This window comes from Carex rostrata, chromosome 18 (assembly GCF_964058835.1).
Source record: "Carex rostrata chromosome 18, lpCarRost1.2, whole genome shotgun sequence".
NCBI lineage: Eukaryota > Viridiplantae > Streptophyta > Magnoliopsida > Poales > Cyperaceae > Carex > Carex rostrata.
In genome coordinates, this window is record NC_135935.1 from 2407095 (window position 1) to 2423971 (window position 16877).

General features: G+C 33.9%; 3 protein-coding genes across 6 annotated transcripts; 2 read left to right on the forward strand and 1 right to left on the reverse strand.

Annotated features, from left to right (window-relative positions):
• Window positions 1–281: 281 nt before the first annotated feature.
• OCT4 (organic cation/carnitine transporter4) lies at window positions 282–6504 on the forward strand. Of its 2 annotated transcripts, XR_013516081.1 has the most exons (3): window positions 308–777; window positions 5148–6380; window positions 6433–6504. XR_013516081.1 is itself a non-coding variant. In XM_078319904.1 (2 exons), exons 1-2 carry the CDS (start codon window positions 414–416, stop codon window positions 6302–6304), a joined length of 1521 nt encoding a protein of 506 aa, XP_078176030.1. In that variant the 5' UTR covers window positions 282–413; the 3' UTR covers window positions 6305–6504. The 2 variants fall into 2 exon arrangements, 1 of the variants encoding a protein (XP_078176030.1); XM_078319904.1 differs by having other exon boundaries at window positions 282–777; window positions 5148–6504.
• A 1025-nt stretch (window positions 6505–7529) lies between these two features.
• Window positions 7530–10344, reverse strand: DPMS2 (dolichol phosphate-mannose biosynthesis regulatory protein-like protein). 3 transcript variants are annotated; one of them, XM_078320125.1, is made up of 3 exons: window positions 10274–10344; window positions 9852–9966; window positions 7530–7973 (listed from the first exon to the last, which is right to left on the reverse strand). In XM_078320125.1, exons 2-3 carry the CDS (start codon window positions 9939–9941, stop codon window positions 7821–7823), a joined length of 243 nt encoding a protein of 80 aa, XP_078176251.1. In that variant the 5' UTR covers window positions 9942–9966; window positions 10274–10344; the 3' UTR covers window positions 7530–7820. The 3 variants fall into 3 exon arrangements, with proteins under 3 accessions (XP_078176251.1, XP_078176249.1, XP_078176250.1); XM_078320123.1 differs by having other exon boundaries at window positions 9852–9976; window positions 10274–10341; XM_078320124.1 differs by lacking the exon at window positions 10274–10344 and adding an exon at window positions 10181–10271 and having other exon boundaries at window positions 9852–9976.
• A 510-nt stretch (window positions 10345–10854) lies between these two features.
• Window positions 10855–12795, forward strand: LOC144569352 (RNA-binding (RRM/RBD/RNP motifs) family protein). Its single transcript, XM_078319655.1, has 4 exons — window positions 10855–11074; window positions 11970–12038; window positions 12134–12240; window positions 12535–12795. Exons 1-4 carry the CDS (start codon window positions 10954–10956, stop codon window positions 12628–12630), a joined length of 393 nt encoding a protein of 130 aa, XP_078175781.1. The 5' UTR covers window positions 10855–10953; the 3' UTR covers window positions 12631–12795.
• Window positions 12796–16877: the final 4082 nt, after the last annotated feature.

Genomic DNA, 16877 nt, shown 5'->3' on the forward strand with positions numbered 1-16877 from the left:
CTCCAAACACATATTAATATGGAGAACAAGATGAATGATTCAGATCGACTGTTAGAATTTTGAAAAGTCGAATATTGAACCGTTACACAGAGGACTTCTATGCTACGCGTAGCATGCTAGCATATTCCATATATAATAATTAACAATACTTTTCTTTTTCTTAGCTACATCCTTAAATTAAACCTCCATATAACTCTCAACAAATAAATTAGAGGGGATAAAATTACACAATGAACCTCCATAAATAGCACGAAATAAACATGACAAGCCTGTAACAATAGACCCCACTATATACAGTGTGTATATATAAAGAGGGCACAACCTTCTTTCTCCGACTTCCCCTCTCTTCAAAGAACAGTAAAACACCAACAACACCTTGACAAAAGTCGAAAACAAAATTGTAAAATCACAAGATGGCGTCTGATCCCCTCCTGTCCCGGTCTAACGGCAACGGCATAAAGAGAATGAGCGTCGACAACATGCTGAGCGGTTATGCCGGCGAATTTGGGAGGTGGCAGCTGCGCCATTTTGTGTTGACATCAGTGGCATGGTCCCTGGAGGCTCTACACACCATGGTCATGATTTTCTCTGACAAGGAACCTGACCGAGTCTGTACCAGTATGGATTGTACCGCTTTGGACCCGTGTCGACCGGGTTCGGGCTGGGACTGGGTTGGCGGGACCGGTTCGTCGATAGTGTCAGAGTGGGGCCTGATATGTGGGGAGAAGTACAAGGTGGGTATAGTGCAGTCTGTCTTCTTTTTTGGATGCTTGATTGGTAAGTCTGATCTTTCTTCCCTCAATTCAATTCCATGTCTCTCTTCAATTGTTCTATTATTTTAATCATTTTTTTCCCATTTTAAGTTAATTATGAATTTAGGATATTCTTTCTTCATTGTTTGTTTTTAAATGTGTATATATGCATCTGAATTATCTTACCATGTACGACGATAGCATGTTCTGATACAGTGTGTGTGGGGTATGTACAGTAAGAGGGAAGCAAAGGGATATAAATTGAAATATTATGACACATAGGGTTGTAAGTGAAAAATTGATGGGTTTTGAATAACTTAAGAAGATGTTTCGTAGAAATTCTAGACTGCAGTGTGGGTAGGGACATGACTCATGAGGTGGCGGCTGCCGCACAAATAAGTGATAGAATTTCCAGTTGGGACTTAGAGAGTAGTGGTCTGTATAAACCGCCTAATTAACAATGGGAGGAATAGGATAAACATTAGACTAGAGAATGATTGGTTTTGCAGTTGTAGCACATCAAATAATCAATGTATTTTTTTTTTAAGTATATAAATATTTCTTTTTAAAGTACGTATGTAAATGTTTTTTTTAAATAAGTATATAAATGCTTTTTATTTTCTGCATGGTTTATATAGGTGCCGCAATTTTTTTTTCTGCTGTTTTATGGTATAACCATTTAGATGTTGTCATTATTTTTTTGTTTCATTTAATTTGATTAGGTTACAGATATCTTTTGGTTGTTTGAATTTATGGACAATATGCTTGACAGCTTCTGTCAAGTTTATATATATATATATATTAAAAAAAAAATTATGGACAATATTTTCTCATAGATGGTTCTTTGAATTTTTTAAAAGTGTTTTTATTTGATTTAATTTTTTTGATGAATTTACTTGTGGTGGTTCTTTTTATTTCGTAACTTTTTTAATGCATTTTCCTTTTTGATTATAAACATTGAATGGTCAAATGAATTATTTAAAATTCGATGAATGTTATTCTAGGTTTATGCATGGTAACAATTAATTGTAAAAACATGAATTTATTTGGATGGAAAGGCGCATATTTGGTTGTGATTGTCCGTACAACTTTTTTAAGTAGGAACGAATATTTATGTAATTTGAAAGGCGCATCGTGCATGAACAAGTAGGGATGTATAACGGGCGGATCGATGATATTTTATTAAAATTTGAATTCAATCTAATTACACCGGATTAAAAAAATTCTTTACTTGACCCATTTATAACCCAATCCAACCCATCTATTTTTCTATATACGGATTAGACGGGTTAAACGGGTCATAATTTTGATCAAAAATCTATTATATATCTTTTTACTATTTTTGTTAAAACTAGGTACAAATAAAAGTGACAAACAAAATTCTCACACGCCTAGAGAAAAGCCCATACAGAGAAGAGAAGAGGTAAAAAAATTTTGTGCATAAATCCCTCTGACAAGGAGTATTTACTACAGTTTGTAAATTTACAAATGTCAACCTTCTAAATTTTGAAATATAACAATTCAGTCCCTATAATTGTATTAGAATATATAAAAACCCAAAATACACTTGTATCGACTTACCAGTGCTAGAATTGATTTAGAAACTTAAACAGATGTGATATAATGCTGGTACAAGAATTTACAAATTGGTACAAAGCAAAGAGGGGTGTAAGAAAGGTTTAAAGGAAGTACAAACATGTACCAGTCAAAATTACTCATAGCAACTAGCAACACCTTAGATATAAATTCTGAAATAGGTACAAGCTTTTGAAGTAAGAAATTCAAGTGTACAACAGCTCACCTCCATCAAAACAACGAAGTCAAATTAATTACTATGATATTGATATCAGCATGTATTAACAAGTATTGCAATCTAGATCTTATAGAATAGGATAATTGGGTCAAGAATCACAACATTATTCACTTTTAATTCAATCCAGTAATAACAATTATCAGAGAAAGAATTAATTTATAATTCAGAGAAGAAAATAAGAAAACCAACACTACACAGGATAGGGTAATTGATCAAGCAACAACAATATAAGCTCAAGAGAACCACAGCACAGTATCAAAAAAAGGAAAATCAATTGCATAATTACAACAGGTAAGTCACAAGGATGAATAAATCAAGTTATAAATATGCTGTCATCGGAAATAGATAATGTAGAAACGTAGATTTGAGACCGGGTCTGGGTATAAACAAGTTATTAAGAGCAAATCCATGACTCGACCCAGAGTAACGAGTTTGTCAAAATCCAACCCGTACTCGACCTAGTAATATCTCAACCCGGTAAAATACAGGTCGGGTCGGACGAGTCGACAGTATTTTTGTACACCCCTATGAACAAGTATCCTCTTCGTTACTATAAAAGATTCCCTTCACTTTAAGGTTTAAGATTAACCCTCAGCTGTTTTGGGATTCGGACTAACGCAGAGAGCAGTACTGCTGGGCTTTGAGATTCGTGCCAAGTTAAAAAGAACGGTCCAGATCTAGTAATTGTAAAAGATTCCCTATTACAATATAGTACGGGGAGGATGTAAATTCCATCGTCATGTTCAAAATTTGAATGGGAAAATCTCTTGTCAATATTAAATAATTAGATAAATTGATATTTATTTTTTATTTAAAAAGTTTGAATTGATTTTAACTAACAAATTAAATTGTTGAAACCAATCTACTTTACGATTAATGTGTTTCCATATTAAATTTAAAATTAATTTAGTATAATATCTAGGTAGTAAAAAATTGAAATTTGTAAGTTAATTTTAATATATTTAATATTTATTGTTCATTATTTTTCTATTATTTCATTTTCTATTATATAAATTTTAAAATGTATAAATTTTGTATAGGAACGCATTATTCACTAAAGTAGATCAATTTTATCGATACATAATATAATTCAATAGATTTTGAAGAGCTTGACGAGCTTAATTAGCATCTGATCTGAGCATTAAAGGTTTTAACTTACTACCGGACCCATTCTCTTTGGAGTGCGTTTACAATTTGGTGCTTCACATCTTAATTGAACGGAGTTCTTCGGTCTTATTAATTACATTTGTCAAATCAATTCTCACCAAATTCTATCCTTTTTCATATGATTTCTTGGCACTACTTAATTTATACTCTAAATCCCACTGATCGATTGGCCTCTTAATTTTCTTTTTCGCCGTCTTCGAAAGGATAACTGGTTCCGCTTAAACCTAATTCTTTTTCGCTTCTGTACAGACTAGACTACAGAAGATAAATCTCACCAACTAGATGAGCTGTCAAATGTTTATTCGCATACTTAGTTTATGATACTGGAATCTTTGACTGATACGAAACTGCTCCTTGAAAATTACCATGTTATTATAATGTTCACAAAAGCAAAAGAAGATAAGTATGCAGATTATTAAAGAAAGTTGGAGTTTGGATTAAGACGTCTAATGCAGAGAGAACGCTTAAAACTTTAAATTCTCGATCTGTTCTGCATGTGACCTTTTATTCTAAGTTGCATAAATATCTCTCTTCCTTGAACTTTATCTTTCGTCGTTTACTTGTAAATTTGTCAATTTTATGTCCGTTACTTTAACTTATCTATTATTGCCGATCTGCCGATGTCAAGATCTGTCAATTTATGTTTTACTAGCTAGTTCATGCCACTGTTTCAGATCTGTTTGATAGTTCAACACGGCACTATTATTTTCCCTTCTTTTGTGTGTTTGGTGCGGATAAAATGCTGCTGGTGTTGTTACTACCATATATACCTATCAAGAATAAATTTATGTTAAATGTGAAACAATTGTTGTCGTTTACCTATCACATAAAAGAAGGGAATAAACTGCTGGTGCGTTTGGATGATACAAGAATAACACTAACTCAGAAATAGCTGCTATTCTTGGCGAGTTATTCTCAACATAGCACGTTTGGATGAAAAAAAATGTTATTCTCAACAAAGAAATAGCTCGGGTTAGTTGCTATTCCGCTATTCCTATAAAATGTTGGGTTAGCAGCTATTCCGAATCCAGGAATAACTACTATTCCGAGCTATTTCTTGATTCATCCAAATGCACTCGGGCATTTTGCCTACTAAATATTGTATTAACAAAAAAGAGTTTTAAGTATAACTGTACATGTACAAGGACGAAGGAAAAAAAAAGCAAAAAGAATTAAAAAAGAAAAAGAAAATACCAGCATTTTTCAACCTAAGATCTAAGGGACCGAAAGTACAATTTAGTAAATTAAAAGTTTAAAAGTAGGCATTCGTACGAATCATGCATCGTTATCACTACATGATAGCATGGAGTTGACCCTGACTGGCTCAGCACCAGAATTAATCTAAGACAGTATCCTTTGTTACCGTTCTTAGCTAATATTAAGTTGAGTTTTAAATCTTGTATTTTATTTATCAGGTGGTGGTGTGTTTGGGCACTTGTCAGACTCATTCCTTGGCCGAAAGGGCTCTCTTACAGTTGTGTGCGCATTAAACTCAATTTTCGGCCTCTTGACCTCTGTCGCCCCGTCTTATTGGACCTACACTATCCTTCGTTTCCTGACTGGCTTCAGCACTGGTGGCGTCGGCCTCTGCGCATTCGTTCTAGCTACTGAGCCAGTGGGGTCCAGTAAGCGTGGAGTTGCTGGCATGTCCACGTTCTACTTCTTCTCGGGTGGCATTGCCATTTTAGCCGGCATCGCTTATAACTTTAGATCTTGGCGGTCCCTTTATGTTGTTACCTCCCTTCCCTCTCTTTTGTATCTCCTGATAGTTATACCCTTCTTGTCAGAATCTCCTAGGTGGTATCTTGTTCGTGGTAAGGTAGCTAAGGCGATGGATGTGATGCGTGACATTTCAAAAACAAACGGAAATGAATTACCTAGTGATCTCAGCTTGAAATTAGATGGTGAAGACAACAAAGACCAAGAAGCTGGACAAGAAGAAAACAAGATTTCATCGGGGTCTATAGTAGACGTGTTAAAGTCTCGAGTAACCAGAAGTAGACTAATTCTCTCAATTGCCATTAATTTTCTGTGCTCGGTTGTCTACTACGGACTTAGTCTAAATGTGGTTAACCTGAAGACAAACTTGTATGCTAGCGTATTGATCAACTCCGTAGCTGAACTTCCGGCATATGCACTCACAGCCTTGTTTTTGGACCGTTTCGGCAGAAAGCCTCTATCCATTGGTACCATGGTCATGAGCGGACTGTTTTGCACTGCAGGGTTCTTGGTGGGGGTGTTTGGTGTGATAGAGGTTATCAGAATGGTATGTGGTGTAATAGGCATATTTGGTATGGCTGCGACATATAATCTGTTATTTATCTACACAGCCGAGCTTTTCCCCACAGTTGTACGAAATGCAGCACTCGGTTGTGCAACCCAAGCGTGTCAGTTGGGAGCAGTTGCAGCACCATTGGTGGTGGTTTTGGGTAAGACGTTCCCATTTGCATTGTTCGGTGTGTCAGGAATAGTAGGAGGTCTTTTGGTCTGTTATTTGCCGGAGACAATGAATAAGCCGTTGTATGATACAATGGATGGGATTGAGGAGGGGGAGCGTGAGATTCTCAAGTAGAGTAGAGGAAAGAATTGAGGTGTGAGAAAACTGAGTAGTGATCATGTTTTTGGATGCTGTACGTGTTGCTAATTTTGTTTTTAGGATTTTATTTTGTACCATACCGTTTCCTTTTTTTTTTTACTGAGTGAAAAGGAGAAAATGTTCTGGTAAAAGATAAAAGAAGTTTTTTTCCCCTTTATACGATTGAAATTTTCAAAGAATCTTATTGACTATTGCGGTGAAATTATGTTTACATGCATCTTGAGGATAGTTTGCATCTTTATTATCAGTATTGACTATTGAGCAATTGGTTCGAAAAAGACGACTGGGAGATCAGATAAAAATTATTTACAATTTGAATTTAGTTCTAAATAGCTTGCGGTATAGCTTTTTCATACCATAAACGCTAAACTATAGAATAAAAGTGTACTTATTCAGCTATGATCATTATAGCTGTAATAGCTGATTGCTATTATTACTATGCATCATGCTACATAGGTTATTTATTTATTTATTTTCAATTTACATAGGCATCTATTCCTATTTGTGATTTACAAGTGATGCTACATGATGTGATATGCTAGGCATGCTAAACTGAATTTTTTTGCGTTTGTTCCTATTTGTAATCTGGTCTCTCCTTCTACATCAGAAAATATTCAAATATTAATTCTTCCATTTGCTTGCTCTTCGTCTAGTATCCACATGTAAATTATTGTCCTTCATTTTAATTGAAAGCTAATTTTGATTATTATAATATGTAAAATGATCAAATAGATACTGACTTCATTTCACTTGTAAAATTAATTGCTCTTCGTCTATTATAATCTATAATAATATGAAGTATAAACTATTAAATAAAATTACTTTGTAGATATTTTTTTTTTTTTACTTGCATGATTGAAAAAGATATAGACTTAGATTAAATTAGTTGTTATTTGATTGTTACTCTAATTCTTCAATGTTCATAATTAATAGAAATATAAAATATCATTTTTAAAAGGAAAAAAAAAAAAATAACATTATGTACAATAGCTTCTGTTATAGTTATGCTATTTGCAATAGTTTTTTTTTAGCCTCCCCACGATTACCTGATAATTGCTATTTAGAGCCTTGGAATTGACAAACAAACCGTTCAGATGCAATTTGAATTGAGATGCTGTTTTGGTTCTTTTCTGTAAGAAAATGGTATGCTAATTGCTATCTAGATGTTAATCACAAGCACCTGCTAAGCAAACAAACAAAATTTAGGTGAACTGATAATAAAATCAAGTATAAGTTCCTTTACAATGCAAAATAAATATATAATAAAAATCAGACGCCTTTATTCCACCATTTCAATTGCAACTCGCTATTTAGAGCAAGGCCTTTTCTTTTTTAACATTTTTTTCTCCTTTATAAGTATCTAAAATCCAATTAGATTAGCGAATTTAAGCCACCTCAGTACAATCCTACACAGGCACTAGAAAGAAGGAAAAACAACCAAAAAAGAAAACAAAAAACAACTTCAAGGAGAGAAGAGAATCCAAACTGAAAACTAGGTCTTCTTTTTCTTGGATTTTACCATTACGAGGCCTACAAAAACAGACAAGAAGCAGAGAAGCGCAACACCAGCAAAAACAGGAATAAGAACAGCAAATTCTGAGGGGAGGAAGTACTGGTGTATGAAATGATCACTCTCAACGAATGGCTGAAAAAAACAACAAATGCAAAATTAGTACATGCTTGTTCATTCTTCACTAATTAGGTTGGTAGTGACCTTAAGACTTAAAAGAGTACACAATAACACCTAGACTATTCTTTTAATATTTGAATGGTGGCAGTCTCACTACATTATTTGTAATCCCTTTATAATTTCCAAAATTACAAATGGCAGTAAGGACCTTTTCCTAGCTTCTCCACAAAATAGCATCATTGTTCCCAAATACTAGAAATACAAGGATTCTTTTTCTTGGTAATATGTGTGTGTTGGTTGGGGGGGGTGGGGTGTTATCTGAAATTTCTCTTCATTAAATAGAGCAAAACGCCAACTAGAAAAAACTATTCCCATATGAATCGCGGATGTTAGTACTAAGGCTAGCTTGATCACCTCAGGCACTGATTTCGTACATGTTCACGCACACATAATTACAAAGATACATGTGCGATGTTATCAGAACCAAACAAGGCAGCAAGATATGGGTCACTGGTTTGGTGGTCTGATTTGGTCACTGGTTGGACCACTATTTTCAAACTAATTATAATGAAAATTAAAAACACCTGTATTATATGGATATTTTATTTTGATACATTTGTACTTCAAGTTAGAAAGTTGATATTTTATTTTTAGTTATGCTTCTAAAATCAGAGAACTGAATTTATTGGCTGAATTTTATTATTTTAATCAAAGTTAAATCCGAATTTTAGTCTTTACAAAATATCATGCAAAAATTTCAATTATAGGAAGCACGGTGTTGGCCACGCTAGATGGGATTTTCTGACACCTTTCGAGGAAAAAACAGAAAGAAAGAAAAGGTGGTGTCACAGGTGCCAATTATGTACTTGTAGCTGGAAACAGAGCTACAAACTGCAAGCCCAGCACAGGGAATGATAAGTAATACCTTATTTCCTCATCTAGGCACGTGTACACCTTGTGCTAGGCTCACAGTTGGTAGCTCCGTTCCCACTTTTTCTTTCTTTTTCCCTTGACGAGTGTCAGAAAATTCCTAACTTAGTTTTGATATTTCCTAGAGTTAGTTTTAAATTAAACTTCGATTAAGATAAAATCAGACTATTGTTTTAGAGAGCACATTTGATTCCTTTCGAAATAAAATTTTACTTCAAACTTCTAAACCATTAGCAGCCTAATGAGACATGCAAATTAAATCTAATTAATCCTAGGTTTTGCATGTTTCTTTTACTGCCTTTTGCTTCGCTTAATACCTATTACAAAATTATTCCAAAAGAATGAGAGTGGAATTGGAGAAGTTTCATGAGAAAATATGTAATGATGCAGAGAACAGTTTTGAGAACAAGTCCTGATCAAGGTTTTAAGGGAATAAACATGATGGGTTGGCTTATCTTTTCAGGTTATATTACACACGAGATCTTATCAATGGACCAAATGGAAACAAATCTAGTTCCACTTTTTTTCTGGCCGGACCTGCTGAACCAGTTTTTATAGCAATAGCTAATGGGTTATGAATTTATGATAAAAATACAGCTAAATACTAGTGATTTTGAGAAATGAGGAATGCAATTTCCTAAAGAATTGACATTTCCTAGATGTTTTGCTCTGCTAGTTATTTTAGCATTTGCCGGTTTCAAATGCTTAGTGCAGGCTTCCATGAAAATCATAAGAACACACTTAATTAAGCTTTATTCTATTAGCTAAAGCAAGCAAATACTTGTTTGACCAATCTGTTCCACTTGACGTAATTCAAGAATACCATCCCTGTATTATATCAGATTTCAATATAGAAAATTAAGCATGTTTTGTGCATGCTCTTTAGTTACCATACTTGCATTCTGACATTACAACACAGAAAATAGAGGGAAAAATATGGATTCAAGTAACAAAGAAACTAACCAAAATTACGACCCAGAAGGTATAATAGGTAAATATTGCTAAGCTGACTGTTGTTAATAAAGCTCCAACTGCCTTATCTCCCAATTCCATCTCGATTCCAGTGGAAATACTATTTCTACAAAAGACTGGTTCAAGACAGAATAAATAGAATTAGCAGAAAAAAATAATAAATAAGAAGTGATCTTATTAATTTGATCAAATTATGAAACTATTATTAGGTATATCCTCAATCCTGGAAACCAAATTACACAACTTCACCCTGGTTAGCGAATGCAAAGATCAACTCGGGACCAGTAATTAAAGCTTAGAAAGCAAACTCTATCTTTAACCCTGATTAGCGAACGCGTAAATTGATCCAGGAACAGAAATCGGCACTTCTCTAATTATTGGGACAACTCTATGAGACAGAAAAAGAGCAGTACCTTGAGATCTTCGACAGAAATTTCGAAGGAGAGCGAGAAAATGGAGCCTGAGATCTTTTGAACAGTACCTTGTGAACATACGAGTCCGGATCCTCTGAAGTAACTCAACTTTTGAGTTTAGATCTGAACCGTCCAATCAAAATCCGGATCTAAAGCATATCGGACGGTCCGTATCTAAAATCAAAATTTGAGTTAACTCGGGTGATATGAATTCGTGAAAGTACACAGTACAAGGTTTAATGACTTAATCTAGCAAGTTAATTAGATAATACCCATCTAATGTTGCCTCGTGGACTCTATAGAAATAATGGACCGAAGCCCCCATAATAAATGGGCCAATAACGGGCTTGAATTTTAATTCTCTCTTCTAAGCCGCTTTTGATACATGAGCGTCTCCAGAGCGAATTAGTCTCCTCTGAGATATCTCATATGTTGCGTGACTTTTTGAAAAATCTCAACCGTTAAAATACGCTCTGCACGAATCTCAATGCATAAATAATACTGCCCCTGCGCTATCCCCGAATAGGAACCGGACACGTCGGTCACGCAAAATATGAGATATCTCAGAGGATACGCACTCCTCCAGAGCACAGGGAGGGGGGTTTATACGGAAAGCGACTTGGAAGAAAGTGAGAGAGCAGAGAAAGGTGTATCGTATTAGCAGCGCAGATACTCGAGACATGGCAGCGGCGGTGGCGAGGCAAGGGTTCCGGCGAATGTTCTCCACCTCCACCTTCGCTCCTTCGAGATCGACATTACCCCCTCCCAGGGCAGATCCTTCCCCTAATCTCTACGTCTCAGGTTAGTACACTGTGTATGTGTGCATGTGGGTAGGATGGATTGTTCTTCAGTTCCGTTTATACTATGTGGTAGCACTATAATTTGGAGGGAATTAATGGAACATGTAGGTATCGTGAGGATTTTCGAGCAGATGATTTTAATTTTGAGAGGCAGATATATTGTGTAAACCTGAAGGACCTCCTTGCATTACAAAAATATTGGTTTGCTTTCGGTCTTTGGTTCGATTCAGTGTAACAATTTAGTGGTGTTTAGGAAATTTTTGGTTGTTCCACTTTCTTAATTTCTTATTGTTTCTCCTACTAAGTGGATCAATTTTGTTGTTCACAAATATAGATTTGAGAATGTTGTCAGTAACTTTCTTTCTTTCTTTGACCGACTTTTATATCCCAATTTTTTTTGTTTTTGAGATGATAAAGTTTTTTATTCATTGGTATTGCTTTTTCTACTGTACAATACAGACTATTCCAAAAACATACCACTGACAACAATGTCGGTGATCTTTCTTTCTTGTGGACTTCTTCTTTGTTATAGTAGGCACATTGTATAATTTAGGCAAATAGGTTCTGCTTGAGATATTAAATTGGATCTTACATTTTATTTGATCCGAACTGTCCATCGAACTTCATTAATTTCATCATCTAAGCTCCACTGTTGGCAGTAGGCTACGTCAGCATCAGTTTACAATGTTTACAGCACCACTGAATGGCTTTGATACACTTGTGTAAGCCCGCTATACAGGACCGAGTCAGATATATATTTTTTTCTCTTGGAAGTCCAGATCATTATGATTAAAAAAAATATATCACCCACTATTTTCTTATGTAGTTCAGAGCCAAAATTTAGAATTTTCTATAATGTAATTACAAAGTTTAGGTAATGTGGATTGCTATGCCAGGGTTGAGCAAGCGAACAACATCAGAGGGACTTAGAAAAGCTTTTGAAAAGTTTGGCCGAGTTATTCATGGTATCTCTATTTCTCTATTAGACTAAAAATATTTTTCCTACGTCCATGCAACATCCAGGGCCATGAATTTTACTCACTTTTATTGTATTTTTCAGCTAAGGTTATGGAGGACCATAATTCAGGTTACTCTAGGGGTTATGGTTTTGTGCGGTATGAGACAATTGAGGAAGCAACAAGAGGCATTGAAGGCATGGATGGCAAGGTTTGTAGTTTAATATTACTTCACCAGGTTCATTTGTTTAATTATTTTGAATATTTCATGGGGACCTCTGCCAAACCTCAAAAAATCACAAATGACTGAAAATGAAGTTCAGCGTATATGTGTAAATATGAAAAATTCATCCTTGTTTGCCTTCTACTATGGAATACCCCTCATTTATCTAGAGGCTATAATATGAGGGTAAAATAGTCAGAACATCTTTTTTTGATGGAATGGGTCTGACAATTCTTACATTTTTGTGTGTTGGTTTGATCTCTCTCACTCACTCTTATGCAGTTTATTGATGGATGGGTAATCTTTGCGGAATATGCCAGACCAAAACCACCACCTCCGCAAGAGCAAAGGACAGATACAGATACACCAGAATTTTAAGGACCTCTTTCTCTCTGCATTCTACTACTCTAATAGTATATTATGAACTTGTAAAGGGTTGTTATTATCTTTTTCTGCATGAAACACTTGTACACTTAAAAGTTCTGCTATTTATTTTCCCGTGGAGAACACTTGTTTGTAGTAAAGGAATATATTTCTGTCTCAGCTGTTGATTGTAATCTTAACATGATTCTTAAGAGGGGTGCCAGGTATCTTCCAGGAAATTTCCTCGATCTCTCGTCCTAAACAAGGTTTACTTTTATTATTTTAAAATTTGTGCATGATTTACAAATGTATATGATTTGTATTTTTTCGAAGTTAAAAATGATGAAACTTGTATTGAATGAAATCTGGACGATTTTTCTTGAGCTAACAAATCATTATCCTTTTCTCAATTTCCTAGCTCGGGTATGCAAAATTCAAATTGCCAAAGATGTGTTGCTGTTTGTTAAACATGTTTTTTTTTTCTTTTTCCTTGAGTTTAAACCATAGCAAATTTTAATGATCAGAGACTGATACAAGTACAGTTCATATTGGTACGCTACTGCAGAGTCTGTACGCTACTATTATTTTTTTGTTAGAATTTTGTACTGCGTGATTTACCCAATTTCAAAAAAAGTCAAAATTTGTAAAACGAAGATAAGCAATGAATGAAAGAACATTGATTTGTCCAACACAAGGACGGGAAATGCCTGAAATTGTAATGCTACAATGCTACACCCAGGGCTATATCTGTACATTGCTATGCCTATGAATATGTATTAATCGAGTCCGAACAATCTGAATGCGTATTAATGAATTTCGACCGTTTGATTTTAAACAAAACTAATCTAACTTTTGTTTATAACATAGGGGACATTAATATTAGTACAGATCTAATTCACACAAATCTTAAAATATATCGGATGATTGAGATACATTAACTCGAAAGACTCCCTTTTGAGTTAATGCAAAGGATACAAATTCACAATCTTGCATCTTCTCATACATCATATTATCATGCAATAAAATCACACAAAAATGATCTTCTCATACGTCATTTCAACTAATTTTCTTTAATTAATTTTGAAATTTTGGCTCTTAAATTCTAATTTTGGTTTGAGACTACATAGTTTCTTTTCTTTCTTTTTTTAAAAAAGAGGGTGAAAACACCTGTTTCATTAATTGAAAAAAGAGACTATTATATCGATTATCGAACAATCAACTTTTGATCTAGGGTTAAAAGGCAATACACTTTGTGCCGGAAGTTACATATTTGAAATCCAATTCTTTCTTTTCTTTTGGCGAATATTAAAGATCGGGTGGCTTAATTCCCATATATTTTGTCAAAATAACGACTAAATTGGAAAAGAAATAAAATCCTGAAATTAGAAAAATCTGCCATTAGAAATTGAAAAGAAAATCCTATTATAGATGCTCTTTGTCTGATAGACTGGCTGCCACCTTAGCATACACACAGGTCATCATTGACATACAACCCTCTATCCGCCGTAGCTCATGAACTCCAAACTACAAGTAACATCTCTACGTATATAAGTATATTAGGACATATACTTATAAGTTATATATTTGCTTTCAAAGTTTGAACGACAATTTTAAACTATTCAAACCGATCTTCTTCATGAAAGCTTCGTTTATATACAAAATTTTTAATTTTTAAAATTTATTTAGTATTTAGTCAAGCGGTCAAAAATGCATATTTTTAGTTAATCTTGATACATTATTATTTTGAAAATATTTATTCCAAAAATTCTAAAAAATAGTAAAATATTTCTCAAAAATATAAAAATTTTAGTATCAGCGTATTACTGATATTCTTATACAAGCAGCGTCGCCGGACTCAGCAAAATTATTCAACTATCGGCCGCTATCTCTTGTGGTCTGTATCATCCCGCTACAGTTGGTACCAGTCCTAGCTGCAACTGAGGGCCCATCACTTGGATTGGTATCGCATCTGAGTCCGAGGCAACCGCACCTTCACAAGTCCTTTCACTGAAATTTTGGCAACACCACCGGATAAAAAAAGCATTTGACATAATCAGCAATTATAAGGGAAGGACTCTATTCTGGCACCAGGGTGGGGATTTGGTTTTTTTCTCAAACATGAATTTTGTGAATTGTGAATAACACAATTCATTTCTACGTTCCAAAATGCACCAACAAAACAACCGTCGTAATTACATGCACATCCAAGGAATGTAGTCTATAAGAGCATAAGGGACAGTATCTGTAAAATTGGTCCAACTAGTGAAATAATAATCTTAACATAATCATATCCAACATCAAATTGTTTGAGCACATTGGGCATTTGGAACAAATGACCTACAGTTTACTTACAGAAACTATCCAGCCCCTTTTATTAAGATGAGTTTTCTTTTATTAATTTGTCTCTAGTCAAGATTTAAATTGTTCCTATGTTATAACATGAGGGTATGTTCGGAAATTACTGTTTACGTGGGAAAAAAAAATTCACTCAGACTGAAATTTTTTTTTCCCACATGAACAGTAAAAATCAGTTCAAAAATTCTGCATTCCTATTCCTACGTGCACGCCGAACATGCCCTGAATGTTCCATATATTGTTGGGAAATTTAAATGCCACCAGATCATTGGATATTGCACTTTGACCCTCTAAAAGGGAGCAATTTCATAGAGAGATTTTGTTATAAAGTACCCTTTATTGAATCATCTCCATTGAAGAACATTTTTCTCATTTTCAATCGAAGCAGTGTTCCCTAAAATCCCCAATAATTCATTCCATTCTTGCAATAAAATCCATGAGAGGTTTCTAGTGTTAGTAACAGCAACCCCTTTAGATTTCACTGTCCTGTAAATTCTGTAATGAAATATGGGAATTATATTAGAGATAAAAGGTTTTTGTAGGAGGATAAAGATTAAATGACATCCTTGATACCACCTGTCAGTCCACAATTTTTATTGTCTGGACATTACATACAAGTTCAGTTAGTATGACATCGGTGTTATATGATACTAACTTCAAAATTGATTGAATAGATTTCAAATGGCTAATCCAAACTGTTCAAGCCGATTTACTTTATGAGTGATGCGTTTACATGCAATTTTTTTTTTATATTTTCGAGTTATTTTAGCATCAATCAAGCGATACAAATGTTGATAAATGAATATATTAAAATTAACTTAAAAACTCACACATTTGATCGCTTGACTTGATACTAAATAAGTTTGAAAAATTATAAATTTTGCATATAACACACAACTAATGAAGTATATCGCTTTGAACGGTTTAGACTCACCGTTTGAAGTCGATTCAATAGATTTTGAAATTGATGATATATAGACTGAAATGACACTAATGTTATACTAGCCAAACTCATTACATACACGTTAGTTACTAAAACCAACATTCCCAATATTTTGTGACTTTTTAAAAAGCTTTACAGAATGGTAAAAAAATGTGTAATTCCCTTTTAACTTGCTTGACCTGAAATATTTATTAATATTAGAAAAATAGAAAATTTAACAGTCTACACCTAAATTCGAGAAAATTCTAAATCTGCCCAATTCGAAGAATAATTCTACAGATTCAGGCCTTCTTTTCGGAAAATTATTCCCCGGATCCAGGGGCATCTCGGTTAACGCAGATCCAGAGAATAATTTTTCAGATTCTCCGGATTTGAGTTTTTACATTTTTATTTTTTTAATTAAAATAGAAAATGTTATGATTTATTTATTTTTGTATTATAATATTAAAAATATTTTATATATTTCTTGAAAATAAATGGACTACTATATAATTTGATTTATTAGAAAGACTGCGACAAATAACCCGAATCAATATTTTTTATGCCGGATTTTTGACGACGGTAAGAAAAATTAAAATATTTCTTATTTGTATGTTATGAAAAAAAAATAAAAAAAATTTGAATCTGAGTTAATGATCCTAATTTAAAAGCCACTTCTATGTAAATACATAAAATATCATGGTCCTTCTATTTTTTAGAAACTAAAAAATTACTTTGACAAAAGTCAGACGAAAACATTTCTTATTAATTTTTTTTTTCAAAATGGATACAATATCTTAGAATTTAAATGTACTAGAAGGGCCACAATATTTTCTTTATTTACTCATAAGTGACTTTTAAACCGGAATCAATAACTCAGATCCAAAATATTTTTATTTTTTTCCAATAACACATAAAGAAATGTTTTAATTTAAGCAAAACTAGGGGGTGATGTGTTCACCGAGAGAAGTTAATGAGCACATCT

Bases quoted from the DNA above. Each gene is read 5' to 3' on its own strand.
- OCT4 (XM_078319904.1), top strand. From the start codon at position 414: ATGGCGTCTGATCCCCTCCTGTCCCGGTCTAACGGCAACGGCATAAAG. The intron at 778-5,147 runs GTAAGTCTGATC...TTTATTTATCAG, and splicing joins CTTTTTTGGATGCTTGATTG to GTGGTGGTGTGTTTGGGCAC.
- DPMS2 (XM_078320125.1), bottom strand. From the start codon at position 9,941: ATGGAATTGGGAGATAAGGCAGTTGGAGCTTTATTAACAACAGTCAGC. The intron at 7,974-9,851 runs GTTAGTTTCTTT...TGTTTTTTTCAG, and splicing joins CCTTCTGGGTCGTAATTTTG to CCATTCGTTGAGAGTGATCA.
- LOC144569352 (XM_078319655.1), top strand. From the start codon at position 10,954: ATGGCAGCGGCGGTGGCGAGGCAAGGGTTCCGGCGAATGTTCTCCACC. The intron at 12,039-12,133 runs GTATCTCTATTT...TGTATTTTTCAG, and splicing joins GTTTGGCCGAGTTATTCATG to CTAAGGTTATGGAGGACCAT. The intron at 12,241-12,534 runs GTTTGTAGTTTA...ACTCTTATGCAG, and splicing joins TTGAAGGCATGGATGGCAAG to TTTATTGATGGATGGGTAAT.